General features: G+C 37.0%; 2 protein-coding genes across 3 annotated transcripts; one reads left to right on the top strand and one right to left on the bottom strand.

Annotated features, from left to right (window-relative positions):
* Window positions 1-11,492: 11,492 nt before the first annotated feature.
* LOC132258912 (ferritin heavy chain) lies at window positions 11,493-14,029 on the bottom strand. The gene is made up of 3 exons (XM_059756462.1): window positions 13,717-14,029; window positions 12,056-12,348; window positions 11,493-11,991 (listed from the first exon to the last, which is right to left on the bottom strand). The coding sequence occupies exons 1-3, from the start codon at window positions 13,781-13,783 to the stop codon at window positions 11,716-11,718; spliced, it is 636 nt and encodes a 211-aa protein (XP_059612445.1). The 5' UTR covers window positions 13,784-14,029; the 3' UTR covers window positions 11,493-11,715.
* A 236-nt stretch (window positions 14,030-14,265) lies between these two features.
* LOC132258911 (ferritin light chain, oocyte isoform) lies at window positions 14,266-15,755 on the top strand. Of its 2 annotated transcripts, none has more exons than XM_059756460.1 (3): window positions 14,266-14,397; window positions 14,593-14,703; window positions 15,006-15,755. In XM_059756460.1, exons 2-3 carry the CDS (start codon window positions 14,601-14,603, stop codon window positions 15,578-15,580), a joined length of 678 nt encoding a protein of 225 aa, XP_059612443.1. In that variant the 5' UTR covers window positions 14,266-14,397; window positions 14,593-14,600; the 3' UTR covers window positions 15,581-15,755. The 2 variants fall into 2 exon arrangements, with proteins under 2 accessions (XP_059612443.1, XP_059612444.1); XM_059756461.1 differs by having other exon boundaries at window positions 14,305-14,426.
* Window positions 15,756-16,010: the final 255 nt, after the last annotated feature.

Below are 16,010 nucleotides of genomic sequence, written 5' to 3' on the forward strand. Positions count from 1 at the left end.
GAAAATCAGAGGCAAAAAAAGCAAGAAATGTGAAGCAAGGCAAAAGAGGTGAAAAGTGAGCAATTCAGTTTTGAATAAACACGCTACGATATGGTCTAGATGTACGTTAAAAGGTAACGAATGGATAAAATCCAAGAATGGAGACTCGAAGGGAGAACAGATGAAAAAATTTTAAGCTGGTTTGCGGACCAAATCGCACTGTGTTTGAGAACTTACAGAAGCAGAGATAAAAGTGAACAGAAAAAAAGTGGTTTTGTTGCAAATGACAGAAATGGCAAAACATTTTTTTATTTCCTGCAGGAACGATTCGAAAGGGGAAAAAAAGGTGGAAGGAAAGGTGAATCAGATGGGAAACATTTTGAGGAAACATCATAAGCAATAGAGATTCATGATTCTCAATGGCAAATGCAAAGATTTTCTGTGAAGACAATTGACGCGGTATTAATGTGGTGGGGAGAAGTTGAAAAAAAAGAAGAAATAGGATGAAGAAATTTAATAACACATTTAAGACTGGATCGAATTATAGGCATTTTAAATATTAACTGTGTGGTGATATGTAGACATTTGATACTAACAAAGTGAATAATTAAAATCGGTTCAATAAACTAGGACTATCAAAATTTGTATTAGCGAGAGAGAGAGAGAAATCGATGAGGAAAATGCAAAACAACATTTATGAAAAATATAGAGAAGAGAGGAAGAGATGAAAATTCAATTGGGACGTGGAAATTTATCGACGTGAAACCGTGATTACAACAGTGATTATGATATTACTTTAAAATCATATTAAATTAAATGAAAATTCATGTTACTTGGCTTTCAACAAATTGAGCGAGATCAATTGCGCTGACAAGGAGTTCAAGCTAATTGTGCAGCCATGCGCGATTTATTCCCACCAAAGGAACTCCTTCGCAGCCATCAATCTCCCAATTGGCAGAACAGAGGCGAAATCCAGAATAAAAGTGTTAAATTAAATTTTTTCGATGTGGATATTGCGCAACGCACATAACATTTTAGCATTGGAATTCGTCCATGGCATGGATTGGGACAATTCTTCAGAACTGATCAAGAGACTTAACGTGGAAAATTATTAAATGTCTATATAGTTATATTAAATCAAATTTACTCGAGTTCAATTCAAACACTTCCCAAAAAAAAACAAACAACTATTATGATTCACGACCCTATAAAGTCTTCGAGAGTCGCTTCATTTTTCACTGTAAATCGCAAAAAGAAATCATAGTGAAAACTCTTCCTTTGCAAGAAGCTGAAAAAGGAGGAATTGAGTAGCAAAGAGGAATCGTTACTTATCAACATTATCAACACTCATCTGAATAATTTCCATTTGATCACATCCTTTTGTCATAACTGTTCTTTTGTATATATTAGTGTATCAAGAATATTGTCTTAGAATTTTAACAAAATATTCATCTAAATGTGAGAATTTATAACATAAATAATTAAGTAAAGTGGAAATTTAAAGAAACATTTAAAATATCGAATACGGAGTATTTGTTTGAATAAAAACAAAGTTAGGAAAACCAATTATTAATTGCAGGATTTCCTTATCAGTGTATAATTGCAATAATGTCATACCTCATCGAGAGATGGAATGAGATACTTTTTGTGAATAGTTCAGTTGTGTAATGCTGAATTTATTCGTTGTGAGTATATTTATAATGGAAATTTTATCACTCTCTTTCCCCCAATAGTTGCTGAATATTTCCCAAGCAACCGTCTCTTCATTTTCTTCGTATTTGATACCCATTAAATGTGGCTAATTCCCAAACTAAATTCACAAATATGTGTAGTGCAGATTAAGAAATTTTGTAGTGGAATGCTTGAACCATGCATGAAAGTGACCCAGGAAAAGTGTGTCTGAATTCAAGGGACAAATTTGATTTTGAAGTACTAAAATTGTGTGAATTTGCTTTGCCTTTCTTGAGATTATAATTCATTTTGCGAAATTCCTTTTGGTTTCCACGCGAGCGAGTTCTTTGGCTAGCGAAGAAGTTGATGGTATTATTTTCTGTGGAGACATTGAGACCAACATGAAGCAAAGGTGTTATACTAAAGATTAGGTACTTAATGGTATAAGTATTTATGGTGACACAGTGTAGCCAAAAAAAAGATGGAAAATAACTTTGATAAAGTATACGTTTGAACGTTAAGGATACGCAGAGACATGGAGGAAATAATTGGTATTTTTGTACGATGGAAATTTGCCTGGATCAATCAGGAATTGGATTTTAAGGAAGAAGTCAAGCCAAAATTTGTGATTCAAAATTTGTAAATATTTGTACATTATTTTCTCCCCTTTTTTTGACATTAACATCCCTCGCTTCTTTCCATTCTTTTGTTAAAACTCTCCGAAGAATAAATATTGAGTGCGTCTCGGCAATTGTTACGTGAGCAATTTTTCTTTCTCCGGGCAAATCTTTCTTGGAAAAGAACATGCGGTGATCGGGAGCAACTTTCAAATTGCCCGGGCGATTTCAATTGAAAGCAATCCAGCAAATGAAATTCCACCCCGCGGTGCATTTTTACTTATTCATAAATTGACTTGCGGGGTTGTTTGACTTTCACTTCTGCACCATTTCTCAATAGAGCTAATTTCTCAGACTTTCAATGGTACAAGTCAATTGCGCGGAAATGGAAATTCTGTGGTAAACATATTCTCAACGACTTGTCAGCTAAAGAAGTTTCCCCTAAACACAGGGTTGCTGCACAATTGTGTCAAAGAAGCACCACAGCAGTGACGATGGGAAGGAAATCGATGTAACCATTTGACTAAAATCGCTGAACGAGAGATTCGTAAGGGAAGTTTGCCACAATTGTGCATTATATTGTCTCAAAAGCAACCACCACGAAGTCTTGCAAGAAAACCTCTAATAACAATTGCTGACTCAGTGATTTTCACTTCAAATTTATCGTGCCAATTTGAGGAACCCTTCCAAAGGCACAAGATCACCCGCTGAGTTATTCAAATTCGAGTCGATTCACCCCTTTCGCGTGTCTTCTGATGAGGAAATATTACTCTATCACGTCTTGTACAACTCGAGGGATGTCAACTCACAACTGTGACGTGCTGCAGACAAAGCCGGCAAAATCATTCAAATCAATCACATTTTATGTTAAGGAAAAAAAATACTCAAAAAATACCTTGAATCGATCATTGTTTCGCTCTATTTCTTATGACTTCACCTTTAACATTATTTGTTTTCTTTTTTTTTCAAAATTTATATATTTTTGTTTGATGTTTTTCAACTTGTGTTTTCAAAATTTTTCTTTTTTCTCTCTCTAAAAAAAAATCTGCACATTTTCTGAGACAAGGATGAAACTCGTATCTGTGAAAATAGGGTATAGAATATATTTTTAATAAAATTTCTTATGTATATTTCTTTTGGACAAAATTTAAGCCCTATTAGGAAGGCACATTTGCTTAAGTGTTTGATCATGTTTGCAAAGTATCTACAAGATGTGAAGGTAAAAAATAACTAAGAAAAAAAAATGAAAATGTCTGCGAATATCCGATATCAAAATTAAGTAGTTGTATATAAAGATAATTGGCATTAAGTATATATGAACTTTTCTAAATTGTCTTTTGTCCCTTATTTCGTTGCTTTTAAAATTGAAGACTCGTATCTGTGAAAGAAAAAGGTTTTGATATAAGGATTAGGAGTTAAAATTCGGATTAGGAGTTGCGCTCAAAAAACGCAAAACACCGCCAAATTGCTTCACAAGGTCTCAATTGGTTCACAGAAACTTTCGACATTGGTAGATTTAAGAATGGTATATATGAATGTGAGTAATGTGTGACGGAGCTGATCTTATAATTCACTTCAACTTTACTTGATTGTAGATTTTTCCTAAAGGAACACTTTTTGAAGAATAAATAAAACATACAAAGAAAGATGCGATTGCTTGACTTGCGCATATTTTCAGTTCTCCATTTTCTCTAATCCTGAGTTTATCCAAATTCCTGTGAAATGCATGCAATCTCTTTCCCCAAAAAACACGGAAAATCACTTGTACAAAAAGACATAAAACTACCAATTTTCTCCAAACCACATTGAACAGAATCACCAAGAATTCTATTCAATTTGGCAGACAGAGAAGACACTAAAACAATGTGAAACAATAGAGAATAGATATTCAGTAAAGGAAAATATGGATAAAGGAAATAACACGAATACCTCATGCGAAATGAAGAGAAAGGAATTTTAGGTAAAATAGGCACAATTGTTTAAGGGAAATTTTATAACCAAGAAAGATGAATGTAACATAAACGAAGAGTCCTCAAACTAAAGCCGTTCTTTTTAAAAACCTCCATTTTATATGTGTAATGTAGGAAATTTTTCGATTAAGAATTCTCATCATTATTTTATATTTTGCCTCTTGTAAAAGTCCAGTTCATACCAGCATATGTTATTTGTTAATTGCCCCCCAAAACTTATATAGTGACTATTGAATATTATTTTAATTCGTAATATTTGTATAATGTGAGACGAAAAGGAAAAAGAGATGGTAATAATTTAAATATTAGACACAATTATACTTTTATTTAGTTTTCTTTTCCTTTAGTGAAATGCAAAAATAAAAAGTCTAGCTAAAAAAGAAAGAAACAAGCGAAATGAAAGGTAAAAAAATGTGAAAAGAACACAAAAAAAGTTGATGCAACAAGAAAACAATTTAAACAATCGCACCTTTTGAATAATCCCCCAATTTATTCCCCATTGAAAGTACAAATATTTGTTTTTTATATAAAAAATTTTTTATTATATTATTACAATGACATATTAATATATTATCTATTTTTACTTAATTATGTTATATTTATGTACATACCTTGGAAATTGGTATTTTCCCTTTTTGAAGGATCTGCTTATCGTCTTAGAATGCACAACAAATACCAATTTCTCAGGATGACACAACCCAGAACCATTGAATGTAATGAAAAATTTTGTAGTAAATTCCTTTTTCTAGAATGCATTTTATAGGTTTTCTGTCATCTTAAGGAAAAAAAAGAAAGAACAATTTCAGCAATGTACATTTCTTTACTTGCAAAGCGCAGTGAAATCAACAAGCAACAGACATTTTGATATCCTTTTTCAAAGTTCTCACAATTAAAACGATGATCTGTTGCGTGTTGCTTGAACTCCCTTAATGTATTCAATTAAATGTCACATATATTAAATGTACTACTTTAATGCATTATTTGAGTGGAAATATTAGAAATATTTTAACCAATATTATGTAGGACCTCATTTTTGACTTCAAAACAAAATAACCTCACACAATATTTCATCCTTGAAGAGAGAGACTAGAAAGTGTCAATATAACCAGCATTTTCCTTATCTTATCCAGTTTGAATTAAGCAGAAATAAAGAGCATAGAAAGGGAAAATGTAAACGAACGAAAGTAATGGAAATAGACACAATAAAGCTTATTTGAGATGAGAAGAACGTATCAAATATATTAGCTCAATGGAGGAAAGTATAAAATTATTTTGTTCTCCATTATTGAATTAAAGAAAAATCTAGTATTTTTCATATTATGTAATGCATTAATTATTTGTAAAACAAAATAAACATAAATTTATTATTTAGTAAAAGCAACAAACTTGAAAAAAAAAACTACAAATAAAGTTAAATGAAAGATAAAACATTGTGAAATACTTTGTACCTCTTCATGTCGCATCTGAAAAATTTTATCTGTTTTTAGAGGATTGTTGTTGAGATACTGCAAAAAAATTGAGGTGAAAATGTAACTCTTTATATTGCAATCATTTCTTCACGCCAAAACAGCAAACCAAGTAAAGGAAAATTTTCAACATTTCAAGATAGCCGAAATTGTATCATTTCAAATTACCAAAATTCATTTGAGAAAACAAATGCAGATCATAAGAAAAGAAAGGTAGCAGAAACATCAAGCCTAACTACAGCTGTATTACTTGTCAATTGAGTTCACTAGGATGCATTTTCAAAGGATATTTAGAGGCAAGTTATAGAGAAACTCAGCTTGCAATACCTTTACAGTGAACATACGCAGAACAGAAAGTAATATTTTTCCTCCTAACGAAAATATTATTTGAATGTGAAAGAAAACTAATACAAAATACTAACGGCAGGACATTTTTAGAGAATGAAAAGAAGAAGAAAAAAAAACGAATATAAAATAAATGGAATTGTTGTAAATTTTAAGGATGCGCAGTTTTGTTTTTAATACATTGTAATTTATTGACAAATTATTTAAAATATAACCACAATTTTGATCATAATGTAAATCTAGAAATATTTAAAGTAACATACAAATTTCCAAAAATGTATCACTATTCATGTCTTGTGTAGTAAAATGCTACTAATTGCAGTCTTGGTAGTAAAAAGAGAAATACAAACAATACATATGTATAACTTTAGTTAATTTTTTTGTCATTTAGTTAAAAGAAAATACTTCTTATGTTCGCACGATATCCATTGGAATGTTTAATCACAAAGAGATCATCTTCTACTTAATTCATACTGTGTTTTTTGGTCTTTTCCGCCAAATTTCTGTACGAAGAAAAAAAAACATGTAAAACATATGAACATATAGGAAGATATGGAAAAAAATAGATAAAAATTCCTAATCATACAAAAATAGTGAAATATAATGGAATTAAGGAAAAACTAACAAAGCATTTTGTACAAGTCAAAAAGAATCCGGAACAAGATTATATTGATACAGAAGAATAAGGTAAATTTTTACAAAGGACAAAAGGACAAAGACAGAAGATTTCATCAAACAAATTTAACATGTAATGGAAATAGTAATTTTTACAATTAAACAACAGAACTATAAATAAATGGAAGAAATGCTTGTTTATATATACGAAATACAGACATATAGTTTACTAACATTGAAAGAAAATGGAAAATAGAGGTTTTAGAATTAAACAACAAAAAATACAAAACATACAATTCGATGATAAAAGTAAGAATACATTTAACAAATGAGAGATGGCTTTTATATACATTAAAATAGAAGAAAAAAAACACATTTTATATCAGCAATTCAAAACTTTTATACCAATATATTCATATTGCAAGAATAGCGAATGGAGAAAAGAAGGTGAAAAGAAAACCGCGATTTGAGGTAAAGTCTGGAAAATGAAGAAAAAAATCAATACAGAAACTATCACAACCACCAGAAGAAAATTTTTATTAAATATTCAGTCACACAAACCCCTTGAAAAGAATTATATTAAAGTGAGTGTATGAATATTATAATAAATTATACATTTAATATGATTATATTATAATAATATAATTATTATCTTATACCCAATATTGCATACATACATAACTCTATTATATGTAATTACTGATAAATCGCAGACTTTTCAGAATAAAAAGGAATAAAATAAAGAACGACTTGTCGTTTGTGAAAATGATAACACTTGTTGTTTCACTCTTTGCGCGCAAGGAAATGGAATTGTTGCAATTTTATGTATCAATCAGACTTCTTGTCGATCTCTTTGATGTTCTTCCCTTGGTCCTTTTCAGTCCTCTTCTTCTGCACAATCACACAGAGTCGCCTTAAGAGCTCACCGTGAGTACAGTCTCAATCAATTTGGATACACTTTCGCACAGCCCCATCAAAATCTAACCCCTTTGGCTGTGATTCGGCCAGAATAAAAAACCATCAGAGGGTCCTGTGAGATAAATTGAAATTTTGTTTGTTTTATTGATGCCAAATCGAATTGAAAGAGAAATGATGAGCGCCTCAGGGTGGATTTGTGTGGACAAAGATGAAAGGGTTTCCGGTCCGAGAATTCATGAGGCCCAGAATAACTCGTGTCATTCAATTACAATTGGCTTGTGTGCGCAATTGAGAGATATCGAATGCAGTCTCGGCAATGGTATGCATAGGGGATGAAAATTGTGCAGAATGTTTGGATAAATCAATGCGCAGGTAAGTTTAACAATCAAATTGTAATACAATTTCTCTGAACTGTAAATATTGCATAATGTCGTCATTAGCAAGCACATCATTGTGTACATTTTTAACACTTTCAACGCAATTTAACCCCTTCACGGGCTAACAATCGTTATTGTAGTCGAGCCAGCGAAGGTCTGACTGCCAGTCTGGAAGCCAACCAACACGTTCTCCATTAAAATTTCGTGTAATTTAGCACACATCATCGCGCTTGACTGAGCCAAAATTGGTTCATCTAAATTCTGGTCATGAATTTGACCACCTCCTGAGGGGATGACAAGCCTGTCACCCTCCCGCCCCTGGTTGACATGCAGATTCCCCTTTTTGCCGCATTTAGTCGTCACATCAAAGGTGGGCCAGCGAAGACAAGATGTGTGTGACTTCTTAGGCGGGCGCGACTGAGAAAATTGGAAATCTCGCCAGCAGGTATTGAGAGGGAAATCCATCCCCTCTGAATATTCCGGCCCTTAAACCAACAAACCCTAAGCCATATGATTCATAAATCTCCGTAGTGGAGATATAATTCTTTGAATTATTGTGCCTTAAATGCCGCGAAAGCCCCTTGTGAGCGGGAAAGGGTTTTCCTTTATGGCGAAAAGTATGCACATTATAAAATTCAACCCCCTTCAGCCATGGATTCAGACAAAAGAGTAGAATAAGCAGTGTTGGAAGGTCTGTTTGCCCAGAGAGTTTCTTCTAATGAATTCACCACCCGCAATAAAGTAAATGAAGCTCTTCGTGGTTATCGGCTACATTACGTGTTTTTCGAAAGATTTCACGTGAATATTCACAATTAAATGCAGTGAATGTTGTTCTAGCTATCCAAATGAGTGTTGTTAGTGCTAATTTTATGGCATGAAAGAATTTCCCTCGCACGCTGGAGATTGATTTTCTCTTTTTTTTCATTTCCACACCCTTTCGGAAATCACAGGGCAAATATTAAAAGTATAGAGAAGACCGGCAAAAGGCGTCCCGTCGCATTTGCTGACAGAGAAAAGGTATGTTTATAATCAAATTTATTCCATGGCTTCAGCTGTCTGGCGAATGTGTTATTAAAAAATAAAATGAATTCAGCACGAGAATCGCGCAATTTATTGTTCCCATGCACATTTCGATACCCATGCAGTGTTGGCAATTTATCTGGTGAACACCAATAACTGCACACTGCAAACCCTCTCGAAATGTATGGTCAGGGCATGACATGCCATCGAGGACGCGTCTCTGCGAGACACTTCTGGGCAGGGAAGAATTGTGTGTGAAGAAATGCCCGGGCGAAGAGGACCGAGGCACGTTCTCTCGACCGTAACTGCTATCAAATCAAAGGAAAAAAGATGCTATTTTCTTTGAGCTGCAGAGCCAGGGGTGGTGGCTCTTGGGGATGATGCAGTGTCCTGACGAAGCCAAAAGAATAAACACACACCCGCCAAGTACTAGTTTGGACAGAATTGTGCTCTGAATATCAATTGAGTGTGAATGTGCTCACTGTTCTCTGTCCCACGAAATCACAACCCTCAAGCATGATTGAATGCGTTGCACAAGCATCCCCAATGCTCAAGTGACTTTTGCCAGATATTTTCCTAATTCTTCTCTCTTTTAAAATGGTATTATCCAGCTGGGATTTACATTATGCGGTGCTGAAGAACATTATGATGTCTAATTTGTTAACCCTCAATCCTTCCTTCTTCCGCTGTTCAGAAAACCCCCAAAACACATTTTCCTCATTTGTTCAACCCCTATGGCGTGGATTGGGTTCAATTTCTAGTATGTTATAGCTGATTTCAAGATCTTTCCAACAAACAGACACTTAAGGATATAGGTCCTTCTGAACCCCGGATTTTAAGGATAAATTTCCAAAATTTAAATGTTTAAAACTACGCTTTTAATTATCTAATTTAATTGATTTTAGACTCACAGGAAATGTATAGTAAAATACCAAAGTAACAATTTGGACAGAAGAAAAGCTACAGTAAATCAGTGGATTTCTTTTCACGTGGAATATTACTTACCCGGTAAAATATTCACTCTCCGTCATCTAAATAAAATCGGCTCTACATAAAATGCAAGGAAGAAACATGTGGCGACTCAATCCAATTTACGTATCATTTCAATTTTCACTTAAACCCAAAAACCGGCGAACCCTTCTTCAGAGACAAAATCCCCTCTGCAAGTCATTGGTCTCGGCTTGACCCTTCGGCTTGCGCACTTTTTGCCCCGCGTAAATCATATTAAGGAGTGCAAAAGATTTTCCAATTTCACCACCACCATATTCAGTGGGTAAATTGAAATTTCGCCTCAGTGGAGGAGAACACAAAAGGACTCTCCCGCGCCCATTTTATGAATAAATGACTCTGAGGCTGAGAAATTAAATTCTTTTTATCGTGCAAGAAAGATGATGCTCAAAATTCAAAGCACATCATTTTCACCCTCATTTTGTACATTTGACTATACACACACTTTTTTATGTGCGCGAGCGACCGGCATCGTGTGGACGTAACACGTTACATTACGATTTAATATGAGGAACATGGAGAAAATCCAAAACTTTTCCCCACTTCCCAAAGTGTGGAGAGATGATAAATAGAGAGCTGTAGCGAAATTGCTCTGTATTTTCTTGACAAATCATCGCGTCAATATAGAGTGGTGGGCCGAAGAGGGAGCAAAACTGTGTATTTGAATATCTTCTTAGTTATGCAATAAACATCCCCAATTCTGGCAATCTGTCACGTTTAGATGTCCGCCAATTTCTTTTTTCCATGCCCTTTCTCTCACTCTCTCTCTGGTCAACCCTAGTTGACAGGGTTCGGGGTGAATTTTAAGATTTTAAAATTTGTCTTTCCGATGTGTACACGAGGGCGAAAGCTGGCTCAACATGGTCAGAATACGTAATCCCGCACCAAACCTCTCTCTCTCTCTCTCGTAAATATTCACCGAAGTTCAACAATCAAGGGTTGTGTTTCGCCTTTTGCTAATGCCGAGAGAAAATCCTTGAAATATTTATTTGTCCGTTTTCTTATTCGCACGCAAATCGCGATGACACAGGGGAAAAGCCTCGTAACCCCAATCCAGCTTGACTCATACATTATCTCTTGATAGCCTCCCTTTCACCCCCAGTTCGGCCGATAAGAAGCCGGAGGATTTGGCACGATGACGTGTTTTATGTCGCGTTGATAGAATATTTCTCGCTGAATATTGATAAATTCGCCGTATAAGTGGGCAAGATAGGAATTTTATTTCTCTTTTTAAGGGATGAACTTTGCAAAGCAAACTTACCTAAGTTAGGAAAAACTGTCCACTCGTCAATCGGTCACTTATTTTCCAGAATTTTCCCTCACGCATTGTCGGGCGAAATTCCTCCTTCGGCTGCGTATTAATAGAATGGATCATAAAGTTTTCGACAGATAAAATTTTACGACCAAATAATCTTGATGCGAAATGTCCTCTTTTCCCCCTCCTTAAATTCCTTGCTGTGGAACCCAAATTGATGCCATTGATAAGCTCCAGTTAAGAGAGAATTCCACTTTCTCCGCCTACAGTTTATTGAAAACTTAATTACACATCACTTCTAATCGTAAACAAATAATTGAGAATATGTAAAATGGATCAAACAGTGATTAGATTACGATAATCCCGAGAATGGCTGGCTCATCACAGTCATTTCAGCATTCTACTTCTTTTCCTTTCCTTTATTATCTTGTAAATTCATATATTTTATCGATACATGGCGTGCGACTACGCGATTCACTCCAGCAGCGTCTTGTCGTACAAGAACTCCCCAATTGTGCCGTGCGTCTTCATCATCTTGCGCAGGGTGGAAATCTTTCCGGCGAGCTCGCGCTGGCCCTGGTACTGCTCCTCCAGGAATTCACCCGTGAGATAGTCCACCAGATGGTAGTCATTCACGTCCTTCTCGCACTCCCTGATCACCTCACGGATGCTCTTCGTCACCTCAGCCTCGAGTTTCAGCGCATCCTCCAGAGCCTCCACGCCCGAATCCCACTCCAGCTTCTTCACCAGCTGCAAATGCCAATCAAATGCGTCAGTCAGACCAAATGGAAGCCGCAGGACTTCCAGCACTTACCGGCACTTTGATGAGGTTCGTCACAAGGCTGGTCTCATTGAAGGTGTTCAAGCCACCGCGCATCAGAAGATACTCAATGAGCTTCATCGCATGTTCGCGCTCCTCCGATGCTGACTCGAAAAAGTGCTTGGCAAAGCCTGGGCGGTTCACGGTGTCGCGCGAGAAATAGGCTGCCATGGCCAAATACTTCATCGAGGCATTAATTTCCTTCTGGATCTGATTTCGTGTGCTTTCAATGCAGCTCTTGAACATGTCCAGCCATTCCGTCGGAACTTGCGGAAGGTCCAGTGTGCCTAATTCGAAATGAGCAATTGTGAGCAAACTCTCTAGAAAGATCTCCGACGACGATTAGCTTTTGTGCTGACGGGAATATTGAATGAAACATGATATATGCCAACAGAGCTTACGCAATGTTTTTCTTAATGAACGCCTCCATACTTCCGTAAACATTTCCAAGAGTTTCACAATAATATGAAAAATACTTGGCATGAGATATGGAAACTTTGCAGGTAGATTTTTCATACATTTAAATTATCAGTTTGTATTTAGGTGTCATCTTTCAAGTGCAACAAAGCTGCTTCCACTTGAAATCTTATCGTTCTCACAACATTATGTTAAGACCGTGGCAACAAAGGCTAAGGGAGTTATTCCACTCCGAATACTAGATGATTAACTGAGCACAAAGACCTGAGCACAGATTTACAAAGTCGTATTTGCACTCAATTGTGGGGTTAAATTGGTTCAAATCGAAAAGCCATGACAAAGAATACGCTTTAATGTCTTAAAAGAGCACAAAAATTCCCTTAGTTGATCAAATATTGTCATAAAAACATCACTTTTCGCTGTTTTTACCTTCTCTTCCTGCTGCTCCTGTACTCAGTGTGCAACAGAAGGATCTCTTCTTTGATAATCTATCATTTTCTATGAGTTTCTTTAAAAGAATCTTTTGTTCGTGTTGTTTAGGTCTTACATTTTAAATAAATATGTAAATATTCCGTGAAAAGATTTATTTAAAAAATATTTTTTCGAGAATGTTCTCTTAATCCAACCATTGCAATACTTTTAATATGACATTCATATTTTATTCAATGAGCAGGAAATATTTGAGCAAGGCTTTCGAGAAATTTTCCACTTCACTATCGCGCAAAGAATTCTGCAGCCATATGACTCCCATTCAAGTTATTGTCCATGTGCTATTGTCTCTCGGACAAACGCCTCGAAACATTGTCGAGAGCGCTGATAAGCGCGAGAGTGAAATTGATTGTGGAGCGTGGAAACTAGTGGAGAATATTCGAGAGATAATTGTGAAGATTCCCAATAAATTTTCTCCAGTATCTCTTGAAATTGAGGTGAAATTTATTGATGGCTAAGGCGGCAACCTCAAGATCGCTCAAGGCTGGCGACTCACACACATTCAACCAACCGAGTTTATGAGAGTGTGTGAGTGCGCGAGAGTACGAGAATCCGAGTACGGAAAGTACAAAGAGGAAGGTTATGTGGCAAATGTCAAAAAGAATGTTTTTCAGAGAATTTCTCCGTCGTACTCGAGATGTTTTGCGCTGATGCTGAGTGCAAATGATTAAATGTTGTGCAATCCAATTGGACATGAGGCGACATGACCCAATTACGCACAGGGTGGATGAGAATTGCAAGTCACTTACATTTCAGCGTTCCGGAGGCCATGAAGACCATGGAAAAGACAACGGCGATGGTGAAAAGGTTCTTCATCTTGATCTCAGAAGTGCGTACAGAAAATTTTCCACAGAACAGAGAGTTTTGTTCACAAGCGTCAGAGAGAACTCGATTGGCTTTGCGATGTGGTCAAAACCTTTATACGCACTGGTACAGAAGGGTTTCGACTGATATACTTAATCAATGGCCAAAGTGGATGGATTGGCAACAATAGACTAACTGATGAAATGCCCACGATATTCACTTATAACGAGATCGCTTCACACTGCTCGACAACGACTTTTTACTGCAAGTCGTAGAACAAATGGAAATGCCTAAACTTTCCACACGAGCCGAACAATTTCTGAAGCGTCATTAGTGGCGACCAATCCGACGGCGCGCGCGAAGGTGTGTTGGCGCGTCTGTACACGGAACTGCTGATTCATACGCGGCCACACAAAGAAATTCCGCCACTCACACACGCGCAATCTTATCAATTTGCCCCTCCATGCACGAGTGTGATGTGTGCAGCAGCACAAAATACTCAAAGGCCTGACATTTAAGTCGCCATTGCCGTGAACACCACAGTATAGTGACTATCAGTTGTGGAAATTCATATTTTGTGCACTCTTAATCTTGTTTTTTGAAGATTCTAATTGTCGAAATAAGAGGTAATCACAGGTTTTATCCTTCTGCTGAGGTAATTTGTTTGCATCCACAGCATTTCACTGGCAAATTTTCCATGTGAAATCAAGGGAGGCAAACGCACTGGCTAAATTGTCTGTTCCCGGAATTGCTCATATTTCGTCTCAATATTTGGTGAAATTCCATGAAATTTGAAGGTTCCTTTTGCAATTTCTCCGTAGGTTTCACAATGAAAATCTTCGCTGCTCTCGTTGTCATCGCTTTTGCCATTGTTGGCACCTCTGCAAATAAACATTGCTATGCGGACGTGGAGAACGCCTGCAATAACAATGGTAAGTACAATTTTTGAGCATATTTCCACCGTTTTTCCTCCCCAGTCGCCGAGAGTCATCAATTATTGATGGGTTTTATGCGGAAATCAGCCAAAAATAGCCCTCTTTTTGCCATAATTGCGCACTTGCCAGTCCGGGAAGTTGCGGGATTCTCGTACTCCCAGTCAATAATATTTTTACATGATTCACGACAGTGCTTAAGCACTCGAGATGGCCATGTCTCTTTGTTGCCATTCACTGAGTGACTAGGCAGATAATTATGCAGCTCTATTGAGAGATTGTGACATGAATGTTCGCTTCAGATCCCGACGACTCCCTGCGCAACTGCAACGCCCTGTACTCGGGCTTCGAGCACGCGGAGGCGGGCATGATGGAGTTCACTGTGATGCAGATCCAGTCCTCCTTCGAGTACCTCCTGTTGTCCACCAAGTACAACACGCACGTGAAGAACCGCCCGGGCTTCTCGAAGAAGTTCCGCGAGCTGAGCGACAGGTCGTGGAATCACGGCATTGATCTGATCAAGCACATCACGACGCGCGGCGGCAAGATGGAGTTCCGCACCGTGGAGAAGCCTCGCCTCCTGTTCGAGCACACGCTGGAGCTGGACGAGCTGCAGAGCATGGCCATTGTGCTGGAGAATGAGAAGTTCCTGGCCAAGACCGCCCACCACATCCACCAGAACGCGTCCCACGCCAATCACTCCACTCACTACGATCCCGAGGTGGCGCACTACATGGAGGAGAAGTTCATCGAGGACCAGGCGGACACCATTCGCCAGTTCTCCGGCTACGCCAACGACCTGAAGAACTTCATGAAGGAGAAGTCGCAGGTCGCGCTGTCCATCTATCTCTTCGACGAGTATTTGCAGAAGCAGTAAATCCGTGTTATGCACAAGAGAGTTAATAAAGAGTTTTTTTTGGGTAATATGTATTCGTTATAGATCAAATGCGAGCCATATGTTTTTATTTGTATTGAATAAGGAAACACAGAACGTGATAATTCCATGTAATATTTAGAATGATTGAAATAAACCTCAGAAACCAAGACCAGAATGCGCCTTATCATTTGCATTTTTCCGACTCGCCGAAAGTTCCTCTTTGCATCGCACGATAAGAGCGAAAAGCTGGGATGATTCAAGTGAAACTTAATACATGAAATTGATAAGTCTTTGAATCTGGAGCAGAGAGAAGGTCTTTGAATGGAGAATTAGCTGCGTGGTGAGTTGTTTTGCGACTAATTATGAAATAGCCTTTATTCAGCTTCTAATCACTGATCAGTTTATGATTGCATTACTGAGAAATGAGATC

Source organism: Phlebotomus argentipes, unplaced genomic scaffold (assembly GCF_947086385.1).
Source record: "Phlebotomus argentipes unplaced genomic scaffold, Phlebotomus argentipes genome assembly scaffold_4, whole genome shotgun sequence".
In the NCBI taxonomy this organism is placed as follows: Eukaryota; Metazoa; Arthropoda; class Insecta; order Diptera; family Psychodidae; genus Phlebotomus; species Phlebotomus argentipes.

What these genes read in the sequence shown, in the direction of transcription:
- LOC132258911 (XM_059756460.1), top strand. Translation starts at nt 14,601, where the DNA reads ATGAAAATCTTCGCTGCTCTCGTTGTCATCGCTTTTGCCATTGTTGGC. An exon ending in GAACGCCTGCAATAACAATG is followed by an intron (nt 14,704 to 15,005) that starts GTAAGTACAATT and finishes TGTTCGCTTCAG; the next exon opens with ATCCCGACGACTCCCTGCGC.
- LOC132258912 (XM_059756462.1), bottom strand. Translation starts at nt 13,783, where the DNA reads ATGAAGAACCTTTTCACCATCGCCGTTGTCTTTTCCATGGTCTTCATG. An exon ending in GGCCTCCGGAACGCTGAAAT is followed by an intron (nt 12,349 to 13,716) that starts GTAAGTGACTTG and finishes ATTTCGAATTAG; the next exon opens with GCACACTGGACCTTCCGCAA. An exon ending in CGAACCTCATCAAAGTGCCG is followed by an intron (nt 11,992 to 12,055) that starts GTAAGTGCTGGA and finishes TGGCATTTGCAG; the next exon opens with CTGGTGAAGAAGCTGGAGTG.